Source organism: Chroicocephalus ridibundus, chromosome 3 (assembly GCF_963924245.1).
Source record: "Chroicocephalus ridibundus chromosome 3, bChrRid1.1, whole genome shotgun sequence".
Taxonomy (NCBI): domain Eukaryota; kingdom Metazoa; phylum Chordata; class Aves; order Charadriiformes; family Laridae; genus Chroicocephalus; species Chroicocephalus ridibundus.
Window position 1 is genome coordinate 101,691,749 of NC_086286.1, and position 18,479 is coordinate 101,710,227.

Sequence of the window (18,479 nt, forward strand, 5' to 3'; positions counted from 1 at the left end):
AAGTGATTTACAACATTTTATCATTCTGTTTGAGAATTCAGAGAGGACAGGGGACTCCTAGGAGTCTGCAATTACAGTAAGCATAGTACCTCTCCCAAGAAGAAGAAAAGAGTGGGGAGTTGCAGACCTTGCAGGGTAATTTTTCTCCCTGGGAAGACAGTGGGACAGATTACTGAACTATCACGTATCCCACCTTTGGCAAGCAAGTGGACAAAGGGGAAGCAATGCACGTGGTGTACACGCATTTTTTGACATGCTACCACATGTAGTCTTGTTAGCAGATTACTGTCACAAAATTTGAATGAAGGAATCCCAGATATAGTTTGCTTGGATATTGCCATCAGTAACAGCTGCATCTAGAACTGGCGCTAGGAGGAGCCAGTGCCATCAGTTGTGGCAGCTGTCATGGCTGCCATCAGGCGCTGCCACAGCATCATCTGGGAGGCCACACATGTGAGCAAGGACCTTTCACCCAGAGACGGCATCCAAGCACCCTCTGCTCTTGCCATGCCGCATCCTCGAGTGAGGACTCAAGCTCTGTCACTTCATCCTTGTAATGATACCCCCGTTTCTCCCTGTCATGTTACCCCTGTTACAGCTGCGACTGTACTTTTCTCTGGCTCAGGCCTTTTGTCCTGTTGTCAGCAACAAATGTGGCCCTCATCCTGCCACAGTTCTTACCAAGGTCCATCACCTGCACTGGGCTGTGTTGGTTTATGCCCAGGGAGCTCCAGGAACTACAGATGAGCTCCACGCCCTGCCTGTGGACCACCATGGTGCTTAGGAGACAGCTTGTAATTCTGCCTTTTCATAGACACATGAGTGTGCTTGTGGGCACACGGTTGTAAAACTCTGCCTGGCCGCACAGCTCTTGATCTTTGTGACAACAAGAGGTTTGCAGCAGTCTGTAATAAAGCAGCAAGAAGATAAGTCTTCTTGGAAAGTCAAGGACAGGTTGTGATAATTGAGTTTGTTTAGTCTGAAACAGAGAAGACTGAAGAGAGATGTGATAACATGTCCTCAGTATTTAAAAAAAAGTGGTTATGCAGAGGCTGGTGAACAAGTGTTTTCTGAGGTCAAGCTTTAAGAGGAGGGGGGACAACAAAAAATTCAGATTAGTTTACAGAAGAAGATTTAGTTTGAAGATTAGCAAAGAAAAATCTCCCTCCCTGGAAAGCAAGTAAGCATAGTAAACACTGAAGTATATGTATTATACACTGTAGAATTTTCTTCATTTGAATTTTCAGGAATAAATTAGAGAAGCATCTATCCAAACTCAGTCTGCTCCACTGCACTGGGTCGGGTGAGGTGGTCTGTTCAGTCCTTTTTAACTGTGCAGTTGTATTATTCTGTGACAGCCTAGTACGGCCCAGCCCTTCTCTGGCAAAATAATATTTGACTCCTAGTCTTGGAGCTCATCACTGCCAAGTTCTTTACCAAAGCTTGTATTTTCATTAAATTAATGATTTCAATCTGCCTCAATCCTACAGTACCAGTGAGAACGCTCTCTTTCAGTGAGCTACCCTGTAAAGTGAAACTTAGTGATGTTTGGATTGTGTTCTTCGTTAATCTGTATTTATGCCTTTGTAAGTAAAATATTTTTAAAAGGGAACAGGATAAATGTCACAAATGAGGCTTTAAGCAGGCTGTGAGTCACATTTCAATTACCATCAGTAATGTGTGCTGAGGCACTATCTCCTGACAGCTAGAAAATGTGATAGAGATGTAGAGAGGGTTTTATAAAGTGGGTTTTTTCAGTCTTTTTAAGATTTATAAATATATTTATATATACTTATACACAAAAGCATTTGAACAGAGTATTGCATTGAGGAAAAATCATAAAAGGTTACTGAGGTGCAAAACATGAGAGAGGTGGACAATGCTGTGCATTAAAATAAGCTGAAATGCCTTTATGCAAATGCATGCAGCATGGAAAATAAGCAACAAGAGTTGGAGATGTGCCCACGCCTCCAGGGCTATGATCTTATTGGCATCACAGAGATACGGTGGGATGGCTCTTATGATTGGAGCATTGGAATGGACAGATACCGACTCTTCAGGAAGGACAGTCTGGGAAGATCATAGAATCATAGAATCATAGGGTTGGAAGGGACCTCTGGAGATCATCTAGTCCAACCCCCCTGCCAGAGCAGGGAATGAGATGAGGAGGGGGTGTTGCGCTCTGTGTCAATGAACAGCTGGAGTCCATGGAGCTCCACCTGGGGATGGATGAAGACCCAATGGAGAGCTTATAGGTAAAGATTAAAGGGAACGCAGGGGCAGGGGACATTACGGTAGGAGTCTGCTATAGGCCACCTGACCAGGATGACAGAGCGGATGAGGCCCTCCATAGACAGACAGGAGTAGCATCACATTCACAGACCCTGGTCATCATGGGGGACTTCAGCCACCCCGATATCTGTTGGAAGGACAACACAGCGGGGCACAAGAAATCCAGGAAGTTCTTGGAATGTGTCTGTGACAACTTTCTTCTTCAAATGGTAGAGGAGCCAACAAGGAGAGGAACTATGCTGGACCTTGTCCTTACCAACAAGGAACGGATGGTGGCAAGCGTCAAGCTCAAGGGTAGCCTCGGCTGCAGTGATCATGAAATGGTTGAATTCAAGATCCTTTGGGCAGCAAGGAGAGCACGCAGCAAGCTCACTACCCTGGACTTCAAGAGAGCAGACTTTGGCATCTTGAGGGACCTGCTTGGCAGGGTAACATGGGAAAAAGTACTGGAGGGAAGAGGGGCCCAAGAGAGCTGGTTAGTATTCAAAGATCACCTCCTCCAAGCTCAGGAGCAGTGCATCCCAAGAATGAAGAAGTCAGGCAAAATTGCCAGGAGGCCTGCGTGGATTCACAAGGAACTCCTGGACAAACTCAAGAGCAAAAAGGAGGCCTACAAAGGGTGGAAGCAAGGACGGGTTGACTGGGTGGAACACAGAGAAACTGTCCAAGCGACCAGGAACCAGATTAGGCAAGCTAAGCCCCGATAGAATTAAATCTGGCTAGGGGCATGAAGGACAACAAGAAAAACTATAAGTATGTCAAGGGTAAAGGCAAGACTAGGGAAGATGTGGGCCCTCTCAGGAAGGAGACAGGAGACCTGGTCACCCAGGATATGGAGAAGGGTGAGGTGCTGAATGACTTTTTTGCCTCGGTTTTTACCAGCAAGGGCTCCAACCACATCACCCAAGTTGCAGGATGCAAAAGCAGGGTCTGTGAGAATGAAGGACCGCCCACTGTAGGAGAAGATCAGGTTTGGGACCATCTGAGGAACCAGAAGGTGCATAAGTCCATGGGACCGGATGAAATCCATCCACGGGTCCTGAGGGAGCTGGCAGATGAAGTTACCAAGCCACTTTCCATTATATTTGAAAAGTCGTGGCAGTCTGGTGAAGTTCCCACTGATTGGAAAAGGGGAAACATAACCCCCATTTTCGAAAAGGGAAAAAAAGATGACCCAGGGAACTACAGACTCTGTGCCTGGCAAGATCATGGTGCATATCCTCCTGGAATCTCTGCTAAGGCACATGGAAAATAAGGAGGTCATTGGTGATAGCCAACGTGGCTTCACCAAAGGCAAATCGTGCCTGACAAATTCGGTGGCCTTCTATGATGTTGCCACAGCATTGGTAGGTAAGGGGAGAGCAACCGATGTCATCTGCCTGGACTTAGGCAAAGCGTTCGACACTGTCCCGCATGACATCCTGGTCTCCAAATTGGAAAAGCATGGATTTGATAGATGGACCACTTGGGGATAAGGAACTGGCTAGATGGCTGTACTCAAAGGATTGCAGTCAATGCCTCAATGTCCACATGGAAACCGGTGACGAGTGGCGTTCCTCAGGGGTCAGTACTGGGACCAGTGCTGTTTAACATCTTTGTCAGTGACAGGGACAATGGGATTGAGTGCACCCTCAGCAAGTTTGCCGACGACACCAAGCTGTGTGGTGCAGTTGACACACTGGAGGGAAGGGATGCCATCCAGAGGGACATGGACAGGCTTAAGAGGTGTGTCTGTGTGAACCTCATGAAGTTCAATGAGGCCAAGTTGCAAGGTCCTGCAGCTGGATCACGGCAATCCCAGGTACAGGTTGGGCAGAGAATGGCTTGAGAGCAGCCCTGAGGAGAAGGACTCGGGGGTACTGGTGGACGAGAAGCTCAGCATGAGCAGGTAATGCGCACTTGCAGCCCAGAAAGCCAACCGCATCCTGGGCCACATCAAAAGAAGTGTGGCCAGCAGGTCGAGGGAGGTGATTCTGCCCCTCTACTCCACTCTGGTGAGACCCCACCTGGAGTATTGCGTCCAGCTCTGGAGTCCTCAGCACAAGAAGGACATGGACCTGTTGGAACGGGTCCAGCGGAGGGCCATGAAGATGATCAGAGGGCTGGAGCACCTCTCCTATGAAGACAGGCTGAGGGAGTTGGGATTGGTCAGCCTGGAGAAGAGAAGGCTCTGAGGAGACCTTATAGCAGCTTTCCAGTACCTAAAGGGGGCCTAGAGGAAAGGTGGGGAGGGACTCTTTATCAGGGAGTCTAATGATAGGATGCAGGGTAATGGCCTCAAACCGAGAGAGGGTAGATTTAGATTAGATATTAGGAAGAAACTCTTTACTGTGAGGGTGGTGAGGCACTGGAACAGGTTGCCCAGAGAAGCTGTGGGTGCCCCAGCCCTGGAAGTGTTCAAGGCCAGGCTGGATGGGGCTTTGAGCAGCCTGGGCTAGTGGGAGGTGTCCCTGCCCATGACAGGGGGGTTGGAACTAGATGATCTTTAAGGTCCCTTCAAACCCAAACCATTCTATGATTCTGTGTGATTCTGTGAAAATCACAACTGGTGCAACAAGTGTTAATGGGCTGGGAGCATGCGTGGAGTTGCATAGGACCTCGCATGGCACGCCACATGTGGCATCCGGCCCCTGTGCTCACTGAGAGCTGTCTGTAGAATGAAATTTACTTTGGTGAAATAGATACAAAAACTGTCTGGATATTTCTGTAACTTAAATGAATATTTAGAACTTTAAATTGTAGCAATAACAGAGTAGATGTCCATTTTATGTTAGTTGAGACCCATTTCTACTGAGGTGGTGAATCTGCAACAGCACGGGCTCCACTTGGATGGATTAGCTGATCCTAATATGCAAAGTTGCAAGCAACCGACCAAAACTCTGCAAATGTTAAAAACAGCGAGGGTAGTGCTATGTTTATGATGATGAATAAGCGGAATGGGACGCATGGAGGTATTCCGGCTGGCTGGACCAGTGTTGGTTGGGAAGAACCTTTTAGCCCATTCTTCAAAAAGATTTGAGATGTGTGAGCTGGAATGGAGACAAGATTTATTTTTCTGTAGGAGGCAGAAAGAAGGATTTTTGACATTTAGGACATTTGGTTAAACGTGTTCTGTACAATAAAGGTGTTTCAGATACTACACAACTACTGAAATCCAGAAGAGGACTCATGGATGTGCATGTTTATGTCCTGCTGTTTGATATATACATACGATTATGCACTAGCATATTTGCTGTTTTGGGGATTAGGAGAATATTGGAATGTATTTCATGAAACCAAATATAGGAAGATAAGAAAAATGAAAGGACGAGGTTATCAATGGCCTGATTTTTTTTTTTTTTTTTAATTGAGCAACAGTAACAACCTTAAAGCCATACAAGCATCTTTTTTTGTTATTATTAAGAGTTTATCTGGAGGCATATGAAATAATTGAAGGCTGGGGGCAAAATGCGGAATAGGGTATGCAAAAGCAATGGATTAATCAGATGATTGAGTTGTCTGGAAGCGATATGAAAGTTAATGTAAAAACAAAACAAAAAATCGTGACTGATCCAAGCTTAGATACAAGGATGGGGCTTTAGAGGAGTGGAACATGTGGAGTGTGTTCAGATCACAAAGTTCTTGTGCTAATAGAGTGTAGAGCATTGTCCAGATGAGAAAGTGAAGGATGAACCCAAGGATGCAGCCAAGGATGAATCTTGAGTTTGGAAATGTCTGTTACAAAGACAGATCAGGGGTGTTGAACTCGTTTTGGATGGGAGACTTGTTTAAAGGTGACTTACTAAAAGTGGTAAAGTGGCTTTGTGCAATGGAGTAGTATTAGCTGTGCTTGCTATTTGAGAAAATTAATATCCATCAACAAAGTCAAACAGTTAGAAAATTACTCCTGGGTAAATAAAGAACGATTTATTTTCAGTGAACTGCAAGAAATATTTCCTGCAGAGTGGATTATCAGACTGGCAAGCAAAAGAAAAGAGTGAGTTTTGCACCACTGTACCTAAGTGTGGATTTGCCAGACTTTGCTTGCAAGGCAATAGGCGCACAGAAGAGACTGGGCACAAGTTTTTCCCTTCATGCCATCTCGCCGCCGGCCCTGGCTGTGGGCCCATGCTGTTGGGCCCGGGTGGAGCTGGTTGATACGTTCTGGGCCATGGGTGTCCAGCGCTGGAGTGCGTGCCTGCGCGGAGCCGGGGGAACAGCACCATCTGCAGCCCAGCGCCCGTCCCCCGGGAAAGCTGTGCCTGGAGAGCTCTCTCGCAGGGTTAGCCAGTGATTAAATTCTGCCACAACTTGTGTGCCTGTATATTTATGACAGGATGGGTGAAGTCTACTATAGGATTCAGTACAAAACTAAAATCATGACCAGGGTGTGTATTTACAGTTTGTTTTTTCCCTGGGAATAAATTTTGGGTTTAAAGTAAGTAGATTAAAGAACACGAGAGACTCACAGGGGACGATGTCCATCCGCATGTAACCGTTTCGGCTCCCTGATCTTTTGGTGTGACGTGAGGTTGGCCACGGACCATGGCTCAGCACCTCACTGTGCCAAGCAGCTCATTGGGGTGGAAATTACCCAAGATGGAGTGGCCCTGCTGCGTATCGAGCAAGACTCATGTGCTTTACCTGGGGGAATCCAAGAGGTCTGTAAAGCAAAATAAGTAGTCTTGAAGATATTTGAGGAAGCAGCCTTGCTTGGCAGATCAGTCACATGGGAATATTTTGACAAATCTGATATTTTGACAATTACATGCTGCCTTTAAGCAAGGATCTTGTTACAACCTGTTCAGAATTTTAGAATGTGTCATAGATCATGCTGTGTGTGTTGGCATAGTAAACCTTTATTTTTGTACCTAAATAAAACTTTTCGTATGAGATTTTTTTTTTTATTCTTCACTCATGACATAGGTTTGTTATCATGCAGTTAGACCTGCCAGTATGATTCCTTAATTTTCAAAGGTGAAAGGACTAATACATAGACATTTTCAAAACTTACAGTAAACTGTTTCCTCATAAATAGTGCTTTTAATACAATTTGCCCTTTAAAAAGCAAGCTAAAGTACATTTTTAGGAAGCTGAAATATTAAGGAAACTCATGAGGATGTCAGGGCCTCATGCAGCGGCCACAGCAGTTTTGCAGCAGTCTGGATGCTGATAGCATTTTCTGTGGAACAGTGTAATTACAGGAGCTCTTAACTATCTGTGTCTGTTATCTCAGAGAAGAGCGTTTTACTGTAGCTGAAGTGAATGGGAGTCTTAAGGGATCTTTTTTCCTTGGGCACTGAGTCAGATTTTTAAAGAATAAATTTGAAGTTTATTGTGAAACTCGCAATGGCCTTGTGCCAGCTGTTGTTTGGACTTATCTGTGACCTCAGTGGTAATTAAGGCCTGACCCTTTTTTTCCAAACACACCCCTTACAGTTCTAACTTTTGAGCCTTATCCCATTTTCCTTTGGAAAAGTGGTAATGCTTTATGTCTGAGCTGGGCATTTAATTAACTTTGCTTCCAGAGGTGAGGAGAACAGTACTTGAAAAGACTTTCCCAGGCTATGTGGTCTGAAAAGCCTCTGTTAGAGCCATAACATTATAATTCTTGATAATGCCTGGGAATGACACTGATTTTATAAATGCTTGTCAGCTGAACTTCTGTTTTTCAAAACAAACGTGATTCAGATTTGTTTCTAATTTTGCCTGTTCTGGAAACTGTAAGAAAAGGTCTAATTTAACATGTTCTCATAATGATCAGTTTAGCTTAATTATAGGTAGGGAGACTTCTGATGTCTTAAGAAAGATACTCAATTACAATAGTCTGCTTTCTTCACCCTGTAAAAATGGATAATTTTCAAGTTTGAGCACAAAACTCTGCCTTGTTTCCAAGCTCTGCAGCCTGCCAGGGCTGTGGCAGTTGCTTCACCTCCCTCAGGGAGTTCCTGGTGGCCTCCGGTACATGGGAGTTACTTCTAGTTATTCCTGCCTGATCTGATTATGTACTCTCTCCTGCCTCTTTTGCCTCAGCTCTAGATTCTGCAGCACATTAATGTTTGTTTCTGGTACTTCCTATGCTATTTCAGATGAGAATGTGGTCCCTTGCATTTTAGGTGCTGGTCTGGAACACGCTGTATCCTAATATGCATGTCTGTGAGGTCTGCCCATGTGTGTCTGGTCTGGGTGTCCACCCGCTGTATACACAGGAAGGGCCACAACCCTATTTTCCTTCCACATTTACTTCTGAATAAGAAAAAGGGTGTCATTCTTCTGTGTTTTCATGGAATCATCATAGAAACATAGAATGCTTTGGGTTAAAGGGACCTTTAAAGGTCATCTGGTCCAACCCCCCTGCAGTGAACAGGGACATCTTCAACTAGATCAGGTTGCTCAGAGCCCCGTCCAACCTGACCTTGAATGTTTCCAGGGATGGTGCCTCCACAACTTCTCTGGGCAACCTGTTCCAGTGTTTCACCACTCTCATTGTAAAAAATTTCTTCCTTATATCTAATCTAAATCTGCCTTCTTTTAGTTTAAAACCATTAGCCCTTGGCCTATTGCAACAGGGCCTACTAAAAAGTAGAGGTGTGGCACTGTTAGAGAGAGTGACCTTCCTACTGTGCCCCAGCCCGTGCATCTTCTCTCCATCCTTTTCAAGACCAAGCTGGTTTTGCTTGCAGAAGCATAAAGGACAGTCCTTCCCCTTTCACCCATATAAGCATAAGCAACCTGTGGTTTTATTGTGTAAAACTATAGTTTTTGTTCCAGTATCAGCACAACACAACTAATAATATCAAGAAAAATTGTAAGAAACAGGCTTGCTGTGGAAGATGGCTTGTTCTTTGCTGTGACCCATGGCAAAAATAGAGATCACTATGTGCAGATTTAGTTCCCTAAGTATGGACATCTAGGGCTGTTTGAGATGCGTAAGGGTATTCAGGACAGACATCTGTGGAGGACTGGCCAGCAGGACTTGGGCAAACCTTAGTCCTTCTGGAGAAGCAGGTGGAGACCGAGTGGCATACCCCCTAAACATAAACACAGAACAGCCCTATAGGTGTGTTCCCAAGCGGCTGAATCATGCCTTCGTTCTCCCTCAGTGGAAACGAGAACCAGGCAGACTTGAAGGCAGTGGTGACAGATTAGCTGTGATGCCAGACATGGAGGAGGAAGCCAAGCCTGGTGGGCCGGGGTCTTTATCGGTTAGAACTGATAGCAACTTGATTGTAAGGACAACCAGATGTGTCAGCTGAACGGTATGATAAAGCTATGCGAGTTATGCGGGGTATTAGATTGCTGGCTTTTGGAGGCGGCAGCCATCTTCACGGTCTTCATTTGTCAAGTGCCTTAACATGCTGTGGTCTGGGGACAAGCAGCTCTGTGACTGCTACAGTTTTGAAAGCTGCTTTTTTCTAGTGGTAGTACAGGTTCCCCAAGGCACTAGACTGCAAAACGTAAGCTTACTGGGGAAGTATGGTATGAAAATATCTCATGCTTGTATCAAGGGGGATGGAGCTTTTCTTACCACAAACATCATAGTATACATGCCAGAAGATGAAGATCAGAAGATGAATCACTTCTGAAGCAGTGCCTTAAATTCTCACAGTCTCCTTTTGACTAATGAAGCCATTTTACTTCTCTTGTTTAAGTTTTGTCAGATGCTCCTCAGCCACTCAGTATCTCCCACGTCTTCCTTAAAGAATCTCTTCTCATACCCAAATTATCCCATCTGCCTCATTCACGTGGGTATATTGCAAAAAGTTGCCCAAGGCGGCATGTAACCTACTTTGCACATGGACCTTGCAAAATGTAGAGCTGACAATTCTGCGATTTTATTGAAAAGCCTCAAGAACTGTTATGAAATGCCATGAAGCTCAGCAGATCCCACAGATCCATCCAGGACCCCCATCTCTATCTAGTACTCGTGGTACTATGTGTTATGAAGAAGGCTGAATGTGGCAGCAAAGCAGCAATGAAATAGGATTATTTATTTCTTTGGAGTTTAAAGATCTATGAATTCATTATGTAAGTTGAGAGACAAGACTTTGCTCAGGTATATTTTGCATCTCAGTATAAAAGAGATGATTTTGCAAGCTTTTCCTCAAGTGGCAGTGTAGGATCTCTTGAGAAGCACAAGATGCTCTTTTAAAATAAGCGATCTGCTGCTTTGAGTGAACATGCTTGCTGCACACCAGTTGCACAAATATATCTTTTTAGGTGCACATCTGCTGCTCAAAGTATTGGAAGAAATTCCTTATTATGTTGTCCTACACCAGCATACCAACATAGTATGTTCTAAATAATTAATCCTCACAGTAATTGTCAGCCAATGGCAGAACTAAGACAGACGTCTAAGGTGTACTGCTGGTTTTCCTGTTTTGACAGCTGTATGCCACTTTCTTCATACACAGTATGAGTTCATCTCTGAAGCATCTGTGATTTCTAGAAAGATAAATCGGGGAAGATGGTTCTCTCTCTAATACTTTGGAAACCTCAGAGTATAAGAAACAAATAGAAGGTCAACGAATGTGTGTTGTGAGAGACAGACTGGCAGGATAACAAAATTATCCTGCATTTAATGGAAAATAAAAGCAGATGGATTAGAAATGGTAGTATTTTCTCATCCCACAATTCAGATACCTGCACATTGGGCAACTCCCATGAGTTCTATGTTGAAAAGAGCGTGGGCATTGACTTGGTGCTGCACAGGTAGTTCTTCAGTTGTGCAGGTGCAGTCTTTCAGATGTACGCTGCCTTCCTCTGTCCTTAACCTGATGTCCTCCCATGCCTCTGGCCACCAGCCTGTGCTGTGGATCTGCTCTGGTTTGGGATTCTGCTTTCCTGAGGGCAGTGGAGAGTGGCACGTCCTGGTTGGCGGGGCAGGCAGGAGGGGGGAGCCCTCTCACAGGGTTTTATTGTAAAGAAAACTTGCCTGCTTTTTTTGGAAAGAGTTTAGTACTCAGTTTGGCATAGTTCTTTGAATAGGAAAATAAAAACTCACAGTTGTTTTGGGTTAAAAATTAAAGACCATTGTGCTTTTTTATCTTTTAAGAATTTATCATAATCAAATATCTTATCAGGAATTTCAATGGTATCTACGCAGCTTCCCATTTCTTTCTTTTCACCACAGATATAGTAGGAGAACATCTGTTCTGTTTCTCTGTTCATCTTAACAGTACTTGAGTATTACCAGAGAGTTTTTCTCTTAGAAATTTCTTTAAATTAATTGTTTACAGGATTTTTTTTTAAGTTATGTTATTTTGTGTATGTGTGTGAGTGTGTAAAGCTATGTATAAGAGTACTGCTGTGTAACTTGACTGTGTATGCAGAGTCTGTATAAATATTTTGGAAAATATTATCAGTTGTAATTCCTTATGGAATAGTCTTCTGGATTACTTGTTATGGCTAGTCTTCAGCACGAGCATAAATACCCTCTGATATTATTCTCAATTAAGATAATGCTCTTTGTGGAAACAGATTGCAGGGTAATTTCGTGTTTAAAAGTTGATGTAAGAAAACCTGAACAAAAAGCATTTATGAAGCTAATTACCAGTATGGAGACAGTTATTTATTAAACAGGACGGATCTAGAAATTCCCTTGAAAGTCAGGTAAACAGAGCTGTTGTATAAAGTTGAAGATCTGGGTCGATTCCTGCTTCCCTCATCATACACAGAGAAATGTTGGCTGTCAGAGGAGTGTCCCATAGATTTCATATTGGAAGTACAGTTCATCTCTAGCAGAGGTGGTGACTTCAGAAGAAATTTCTGATGTCATATTTTAGTCTCTGTAGGCTCAGGAAGTTTCTGATTTGGTGCCTCAATGGGGAAGGCCAGGAAACTGGCATTAAACTGTAGCTGGAAGGCCATCAACCTCTGCCCTGGCTGGCAATGTCAAATGTTTCTGCTTCTGAGAAATGAGGTCCATTGTTTCATGTTTAAAGAGCAGCCAGCTGAAATTGTTAAAGAAATTTCAGATAAAGTTATACTTACGCTAATGCTAAGAAACAAGAAGCTGGCCAGTGGATGGACATCTCCCTGCTTTGTTGTGCCTGTCAGAAAAGTGAGGGTGTTCGGCTGTCTCCTCGTTACATCTGCTCCCTCGCTCGTGGTTGGCCTCACAGGGTTTGCTGGTTATCAACCCTTCTCAACCCAGCTTGGTTACATGAGGCTGACCATTTACTGGGGGCACCACAGAAGGGGATCAGTTGGGTTGGTGACTGGTGGTAGAGTGTTGCTGAGCTGTAGGGAACATTAACTTCTTCTGCCACTGGCATGGCTGGTGCGAAAGGCTGTGCGTGTCCTTGGCTTCACTAGGCCAACCTGATGTCATATTTCTTTGGTATGGTCTATAAAGTGGATGTGTGAGCCTTTGGGAGAACTCACTGAGTACTGGGAAATCTGAGGGGACAAAACATGTTGTCTATTGGTGAATGGTATGCTTTGATTAGTAACAAGTCCAGAAAATGCGTTAACTTTTGGCCTGACTCCAGGGAGCATGCATGCTGAGGGTAATATGTATGTCGTGTGTGTTTTTTTACAATTCATTGGATCTAGCTTATTTAGGTCAAAATAGGTGGATATCTGGTATCATTTGACTTGTCAGTTACTGATTATTTTTTTTGTTGACATGTGCATTCATTACCCATAACTTCTTACTGTTTTTCTTGTCCTTTTCAGTAAAATGAAATAAAATGCAGTGGAACTGTGCAAGTGCAGACATAGATGTGAATTTTGCCTGTTACAATTAATTTCTGTTTGTAAATTTGTCATGAAAGTGAATGAATTTGAAAAGCCATGGTGGGGTATAACTGAGGTTTATCTGTATATCAAAAGATATGTGTGAATAGGAGTGTGAATTCTCAGGTATAAATGGGAATCTTATATTTAATTTTTGCATTTATCTGTGCAGGTTCGAAAGCATGTAAAAGACCTATATGAAGACCTAAGAGATGGACATAACTTGATCTCGCTTTTAGAAGTCCTTTCTGGAGACACCTTGGTAAGCTTTTAGATCAGAATGCATCAGTTCCAGTTTGTTATATATACATTTGCTCTGTTTGTTAGCTCTTTGGTATTGACTGCTGGAGGTTTCTTTGATATTGTCCATAATCTGTAACTTGATACCAAAGACATAAGTTGTATTTCTGTTAGTAAAATATTACACTGTGAATTCTCTGGGGGCACGTAATCTGTTCTCTTCATTTCTCGTGGTCAGTGAGACTTCCTTTCTTAATAGGGTAATGCGCTATTTTTTCTGTTTTTCCCTTTTCTTTACAATTTTTCTTTTAACAAGTATTGGATGCTTAATATCCCTTCGCATTAAAGGGAGTAACTTACAAATAGCAAGGATAAAATGTCCCTGAAATTGTCTAACACACTCCTCAGGTGTCATTTCCTTTCTTTGTGAGCATTACTTCCCTTGCTTGGTATTTGTTCTCTTCATTATGTTCTTCTTTTCATGCTCTTCTTTTCATTTGTGGTCTGTCTTGTGTCTTTGCTGTCCTGTCTCCTGTCTATTATATTCATTAGCCAAGAGAGCGAGATTTTTTGAAGACCTTACGGTTGGTGAGTTCAACAGAAGCATGCGCAAATGAACAGCATGAGGATGTGGAGGATGAGGATAAGGGGGTAGGTGCCGACCCCCATAACTGTACTAATGTAGTGTTTGAAGTGTGGTGTCTGCTGATGTGAATTCTTAGTTTGGTGTGCTGCAGTAGTGTGCTGTAGAAAGGACAAAAGAACTCACGTTGTTTTATGATGGAGGTATGGTAAAGACAAATTTTTATTCAGCCTTTTTGCAAACAGCTAAAACACAAATGTTCATTTCTATTTGGGTTTTTTTCGTCAAACTGTACAAAACCACGGCACAAATGTGTACTGGGCAACATTATCAAGATGTTATAAATTAATAATTTTAAATAATAAATAAGGAAATACCATAATTCCATTAAACCAAGATTATTTTTTTTATGTGCAAACAGTGTTGCTCATATACAAGTCGTTTAGACAAAGGCTTGAAGGTTCTCCTTAGTGAAGTCAATGGCAAAAAATTGATTTGTCTTAACTAGAAGCACCAGTCTACTGCACCCGTGGTGTATTTGACGTAATACTGGATAATATTTTAAAATAAGGTAATTCAGGTGCACAGATCTATTTGTTAGAATTTATAAAATTTAATAGTTATTTTTATCAAAGGAGGTAGTCAAAGTAGAAGTTAAGTGACAGCTCTGAGTAGTGGCCACTAAGGATATGGTTTGTTTGCAGGATTTATCTTTCTCGCAACAAATGCTGAATTATCGTTTCACCGTATTTTAACCATCCAGAAGGGAAATATCTACTTATAAAGTGTAAAATACTGAGTGCTTGTTAGTCCAAGTGAGCTGTATCATGCCTTTGTAGACCTCGCATTGTTAGCATTTGCTAAAGCAACTCGCTGTCATAGGGCTCGAGTGTCTTCTTGGCTCCCTGTGTGTTGCGCTGCAGTTGTCCATTTCAGTGGAATTTGTCCGCTTTTTTTTCTGGGGCATAACATAACTCAAAATGCTGCATTTTAGCTGTACATGGAAAAAAATATTTCCCCTCTGAGATGCTCTACCTAACTATCTAGTTCGGGCTTTATTATACCCTCTTTGTTGTGGAAAACCAAGTTCCAGTATCTGCAGTTCTTCATTCCATCCAGGGAAGCTACTCAGTAGCAAGGGCTGCAGGGCTTGATCCTGGGCTATCGGTGTGAAAAACAAGGGGCTAAATCAAAGGTTCTATAATGGAAATTAAAATTCTTTGTGTTTTAGTTTATGCTTCTTATTCAGCTTCATTTTCCCGTGTTTCCTTCTGGCAAGCATCTGATACTCCACAGGGGGGAAAAAAAAGGCAACTAGTTAAGGCAGGCTTGGGTTTACCCGTGTGTTTCGCAGTGATTGTCTGAGGAAATACTCATGTTCATGGCTGATCCCCGGCAATTATAGTTCGCTTCAGTTCAATGCTGTGAAAGTTTGTGAAAAATCTGAAATAAGGAAGAAGAATAGAAGGATTTGGATATGATGATGATGATGTAAATTTAACTGCTTTCCCATTGCTGATCTGTGACAGCTAAGTAAAGTATGCTTTTTCTGTGTGGTTCTTCTTCTTGCTGATTTTACACTAACTGCATGCAGTTTTGCCATGTTTCCAATAACACACCATTCATGCTTATTTTGCAGTTTCTTCTTGCTAGTTTTGACCTTGCTTTGAGAAGAGTGACTTGTTTGGGTTTTTTCACGCTTTGTAATGTTCTACCCAAGTCAAGAGTTTAAATTTGCACTCTAGGGCTGTATATGTTGTAGTATTCTGTTTGGAGGAAGGTATTGATATCATAATGATTATGCAGTCATACCATAAATAAACATTAAATCATAAAGGTGCATACAGAGGGAAGCTTTTCCATCACAGAGTTTACCAGAGCAACCAGAGCATAAAGATCCATGACATTACTCATAATTTGCTTTGCATAATGTACTGTAAATCTTTTTTAATAATATATTGCAGTTTGGTTTCTGTAGGTAGATTCATGTTGGGCTTTTTTTAGCCCTCTTGGCCTAAATAGTACTTTACAGGGAAACAGCTATCATGCATGGATCGAAGTTGCAGTTTGGGACCACTGATCTCTCTTGCCATCCACTGTACTAAAAAATGTCAAACTACAGTTTAAAAAATAAAATAAAATTGTTAAAGCACACTTTTCCACCAAAGGTATCTGCTTCATTAAAACTGTAGTGTTTCAAATGTTTTACATGGTATCTTTTAAATCGGACTGTTTGTTCTTCTGCCTGATGAGAAAACCTCACAACTATTGTTTTCCAATTTTAGCCCCGAGAAAAAGGTCGGATGCGTTTTCACAGACTCCAGAACGTCCAAATTGCACTTGAATATTTGAAAAAACGCCAGGTATGGTGAAAATTTTAATAAAAAACATTAATGAAAATTTCCTCACCTGTAGCTAGGAAATAAAAAATATGTCCTGCTTGGTCTTTTATGCGTGGTGTGTAACCGCTGCTGGTGTAGCCCTGGCTTGATCTTGTGCTCGAGGTGGTTAAGAGAGATGTGACAAAGGTAACTTTACATCAGCCTTCTCTGAGCAGTAACATCAACACGCTCCATGCGGTATATGATGTTAGAGAGGAGAAAATTATGGGTAGGATCCTCAGGTGTTGCTTATAGTAGATTTTGCCATCTTTCATGCTGCCCAGACTCTAGCTGGTATGCAGTTTTGTTCACAGTCTGATTTTTAGCGCAAAATGCAGATTGAAAGAAATCAGAACATTGTGTGGGAGTTCCTTGTTTTGATTCTATCTATTTTGGAAAAACTTTCTCAAGCCTTGATCCTGATGAAAGCAAAACTGGTGCCCTAGAAAGGCAGCAGAGTCACCTGGGCTGTGGAAGATTCAGGCTTAGTTTCACCTGTATCAACTGTAAGCAAAACACTTGAAACCCACACGACTGGTCAGTTTTCGCTGCTGTGAGTTCCCTTCTGCTTTTAAATTTCTTATACATTTAAAGGATTCTTGTTTTCTCCCTTTGTAAAATGGCAATATTAAAAATGTCCAAAACATGGATGGAAAGAAAAACTGTACTTCCCATCCAAATGAGTTGACGCTGGAAATCTGCTTTCTGATTAGTTGTTGTTTGGGGTTTTTTTTAAATTATTTTAAATTTTATTTGCTACTTAAAAGGTTTCAAAAAATATGAGGTAGCAAACCATAGACAGTTACTTAATATGGTTATACAAACAGATGTCTTTTTGTATTTTGAGTAAAATTGTAAACTATCTTACGGGTCACTGAATGATGTATGTGCACTGAGAACTCAGTCCTGCTTCACTGAGTTCAAAGCAAACTTTTCCTGTTAACCTAAGTGAGCCATTGAACCAATACACTACGAAGTAAATGAATGGCTACTTGAAATGATAGTCACAATGGCGTTTTTATGCTGCACCGTGCTTTATTTATGCACGACAGACCATGCGTATTAAAATGTAGGAGATGTAGGATCAGGTCATCCTCATGTTTATGAACATGCGTGTGTCATTGGGAATTGCAAGTCTCCATCACGCAGCCGTTGGTTGTGATCGGAGGATTTTTGTGCTCCCTTTAGCCTCGCAGTTTTGAGAAGATGGCTGTATTCTGCTGCACCCCAAATGCTTGTAGGGCTTTGGTCTTCTTGGCAAGTTGCCGGCAGGACTTGGATTTGATTAAAGTTTCAGCCTCCTGTTATGTGTTTCTAAACTGTATTTAGGAGGTAACTTGCTCAGATTGGCTGGATAACCTCCAAATGCAATGCTTTATTGTGACTGTAAGGCAGAGAGATCCTGTATATTGATAATTTTGAAGCTTGACTTGCGAAAAACCGAAGAAAAAAACAAAGATAAGGCATATTTGACTATCTTGTAGAGTTTTGCCAAAGACAAACAGTTTTTATAATGCAGTGAGAGGAAAACATTTGAATTTGTTTTTAATTTCTTTTTTGAACTGTGGAATACACTCTTTCTTCCAGACAGAGTGTTTTTGGTTTGGGTTTGGGGTTTTTTTTCCCCCTAATAGTTAAGATTATGTCTGCAGATCAAGAGGATGACATGCCTTTGCTTGTTTGGTTGATAACAGGGTATATGTTAAAAAGCATGTGCGTGTAACTTTACTAACATAAGCATAAAATGCCTTTTAGCTGAGTCATCTTTAATTGCTAGGCTATATGGGTACATAATACATATAGAGAAATTAAATGTAATAATAAAATACAACAAAGAAAATAGAATTATTGAACTTACGCTGGATGTGAGTTTACGGAAGGGGCAATAATCGCAGCCTTTGTTTTAATCCTATTAACCATTTCATGTTTATAGCACTGTGAATGAGCAGAAGTGATAATAATTGTTGTCATTATAAAGCTACTGGTTATTTAACTGTGATACTAAATTCCTGATTTTATCAAGCCAGACCATTAGCAGGCCGGTTCTCCTGCTGCTGAGTTCTTGCTTTGGCGCAGGAGAGCGTGGGGAGGAAGAAAGGCTATGCGTGATAGTTTCACAGGTCTCAACATTGCCCTGAGATGGATAAACCACAGACACAGATCATCATAGTCTTTTTATCCTTACCCGCTCTGTCATACCTTCCCCGTCTGACGTGGACTGAAGTGAGGGGTATTTGGCACGAGGAGCAGATCTCTCGGCATAG

At 42.1% G+C, this 18,479-nt stretch overlaps 1 protein-coding gene across 1 annotated transcript in view; it reads left to right on the plus strand.

The window, feature by feature from the left end:
• Positions 1–18,479, plus strand: part of DST (dystonin) — a 312,608-nt gene that overhangs the window by 104,694 nt on the left and 189,435 nt on the right. The window contains 2 exon segments of the mRNA XM_063330292.1: positions 13,184–13,273; positions 16,120–16,197. Coding sequence (XP_063186362.1) covers positions 13,184–13,273; positions 16,120–16,197 — 168 coding nt within the window.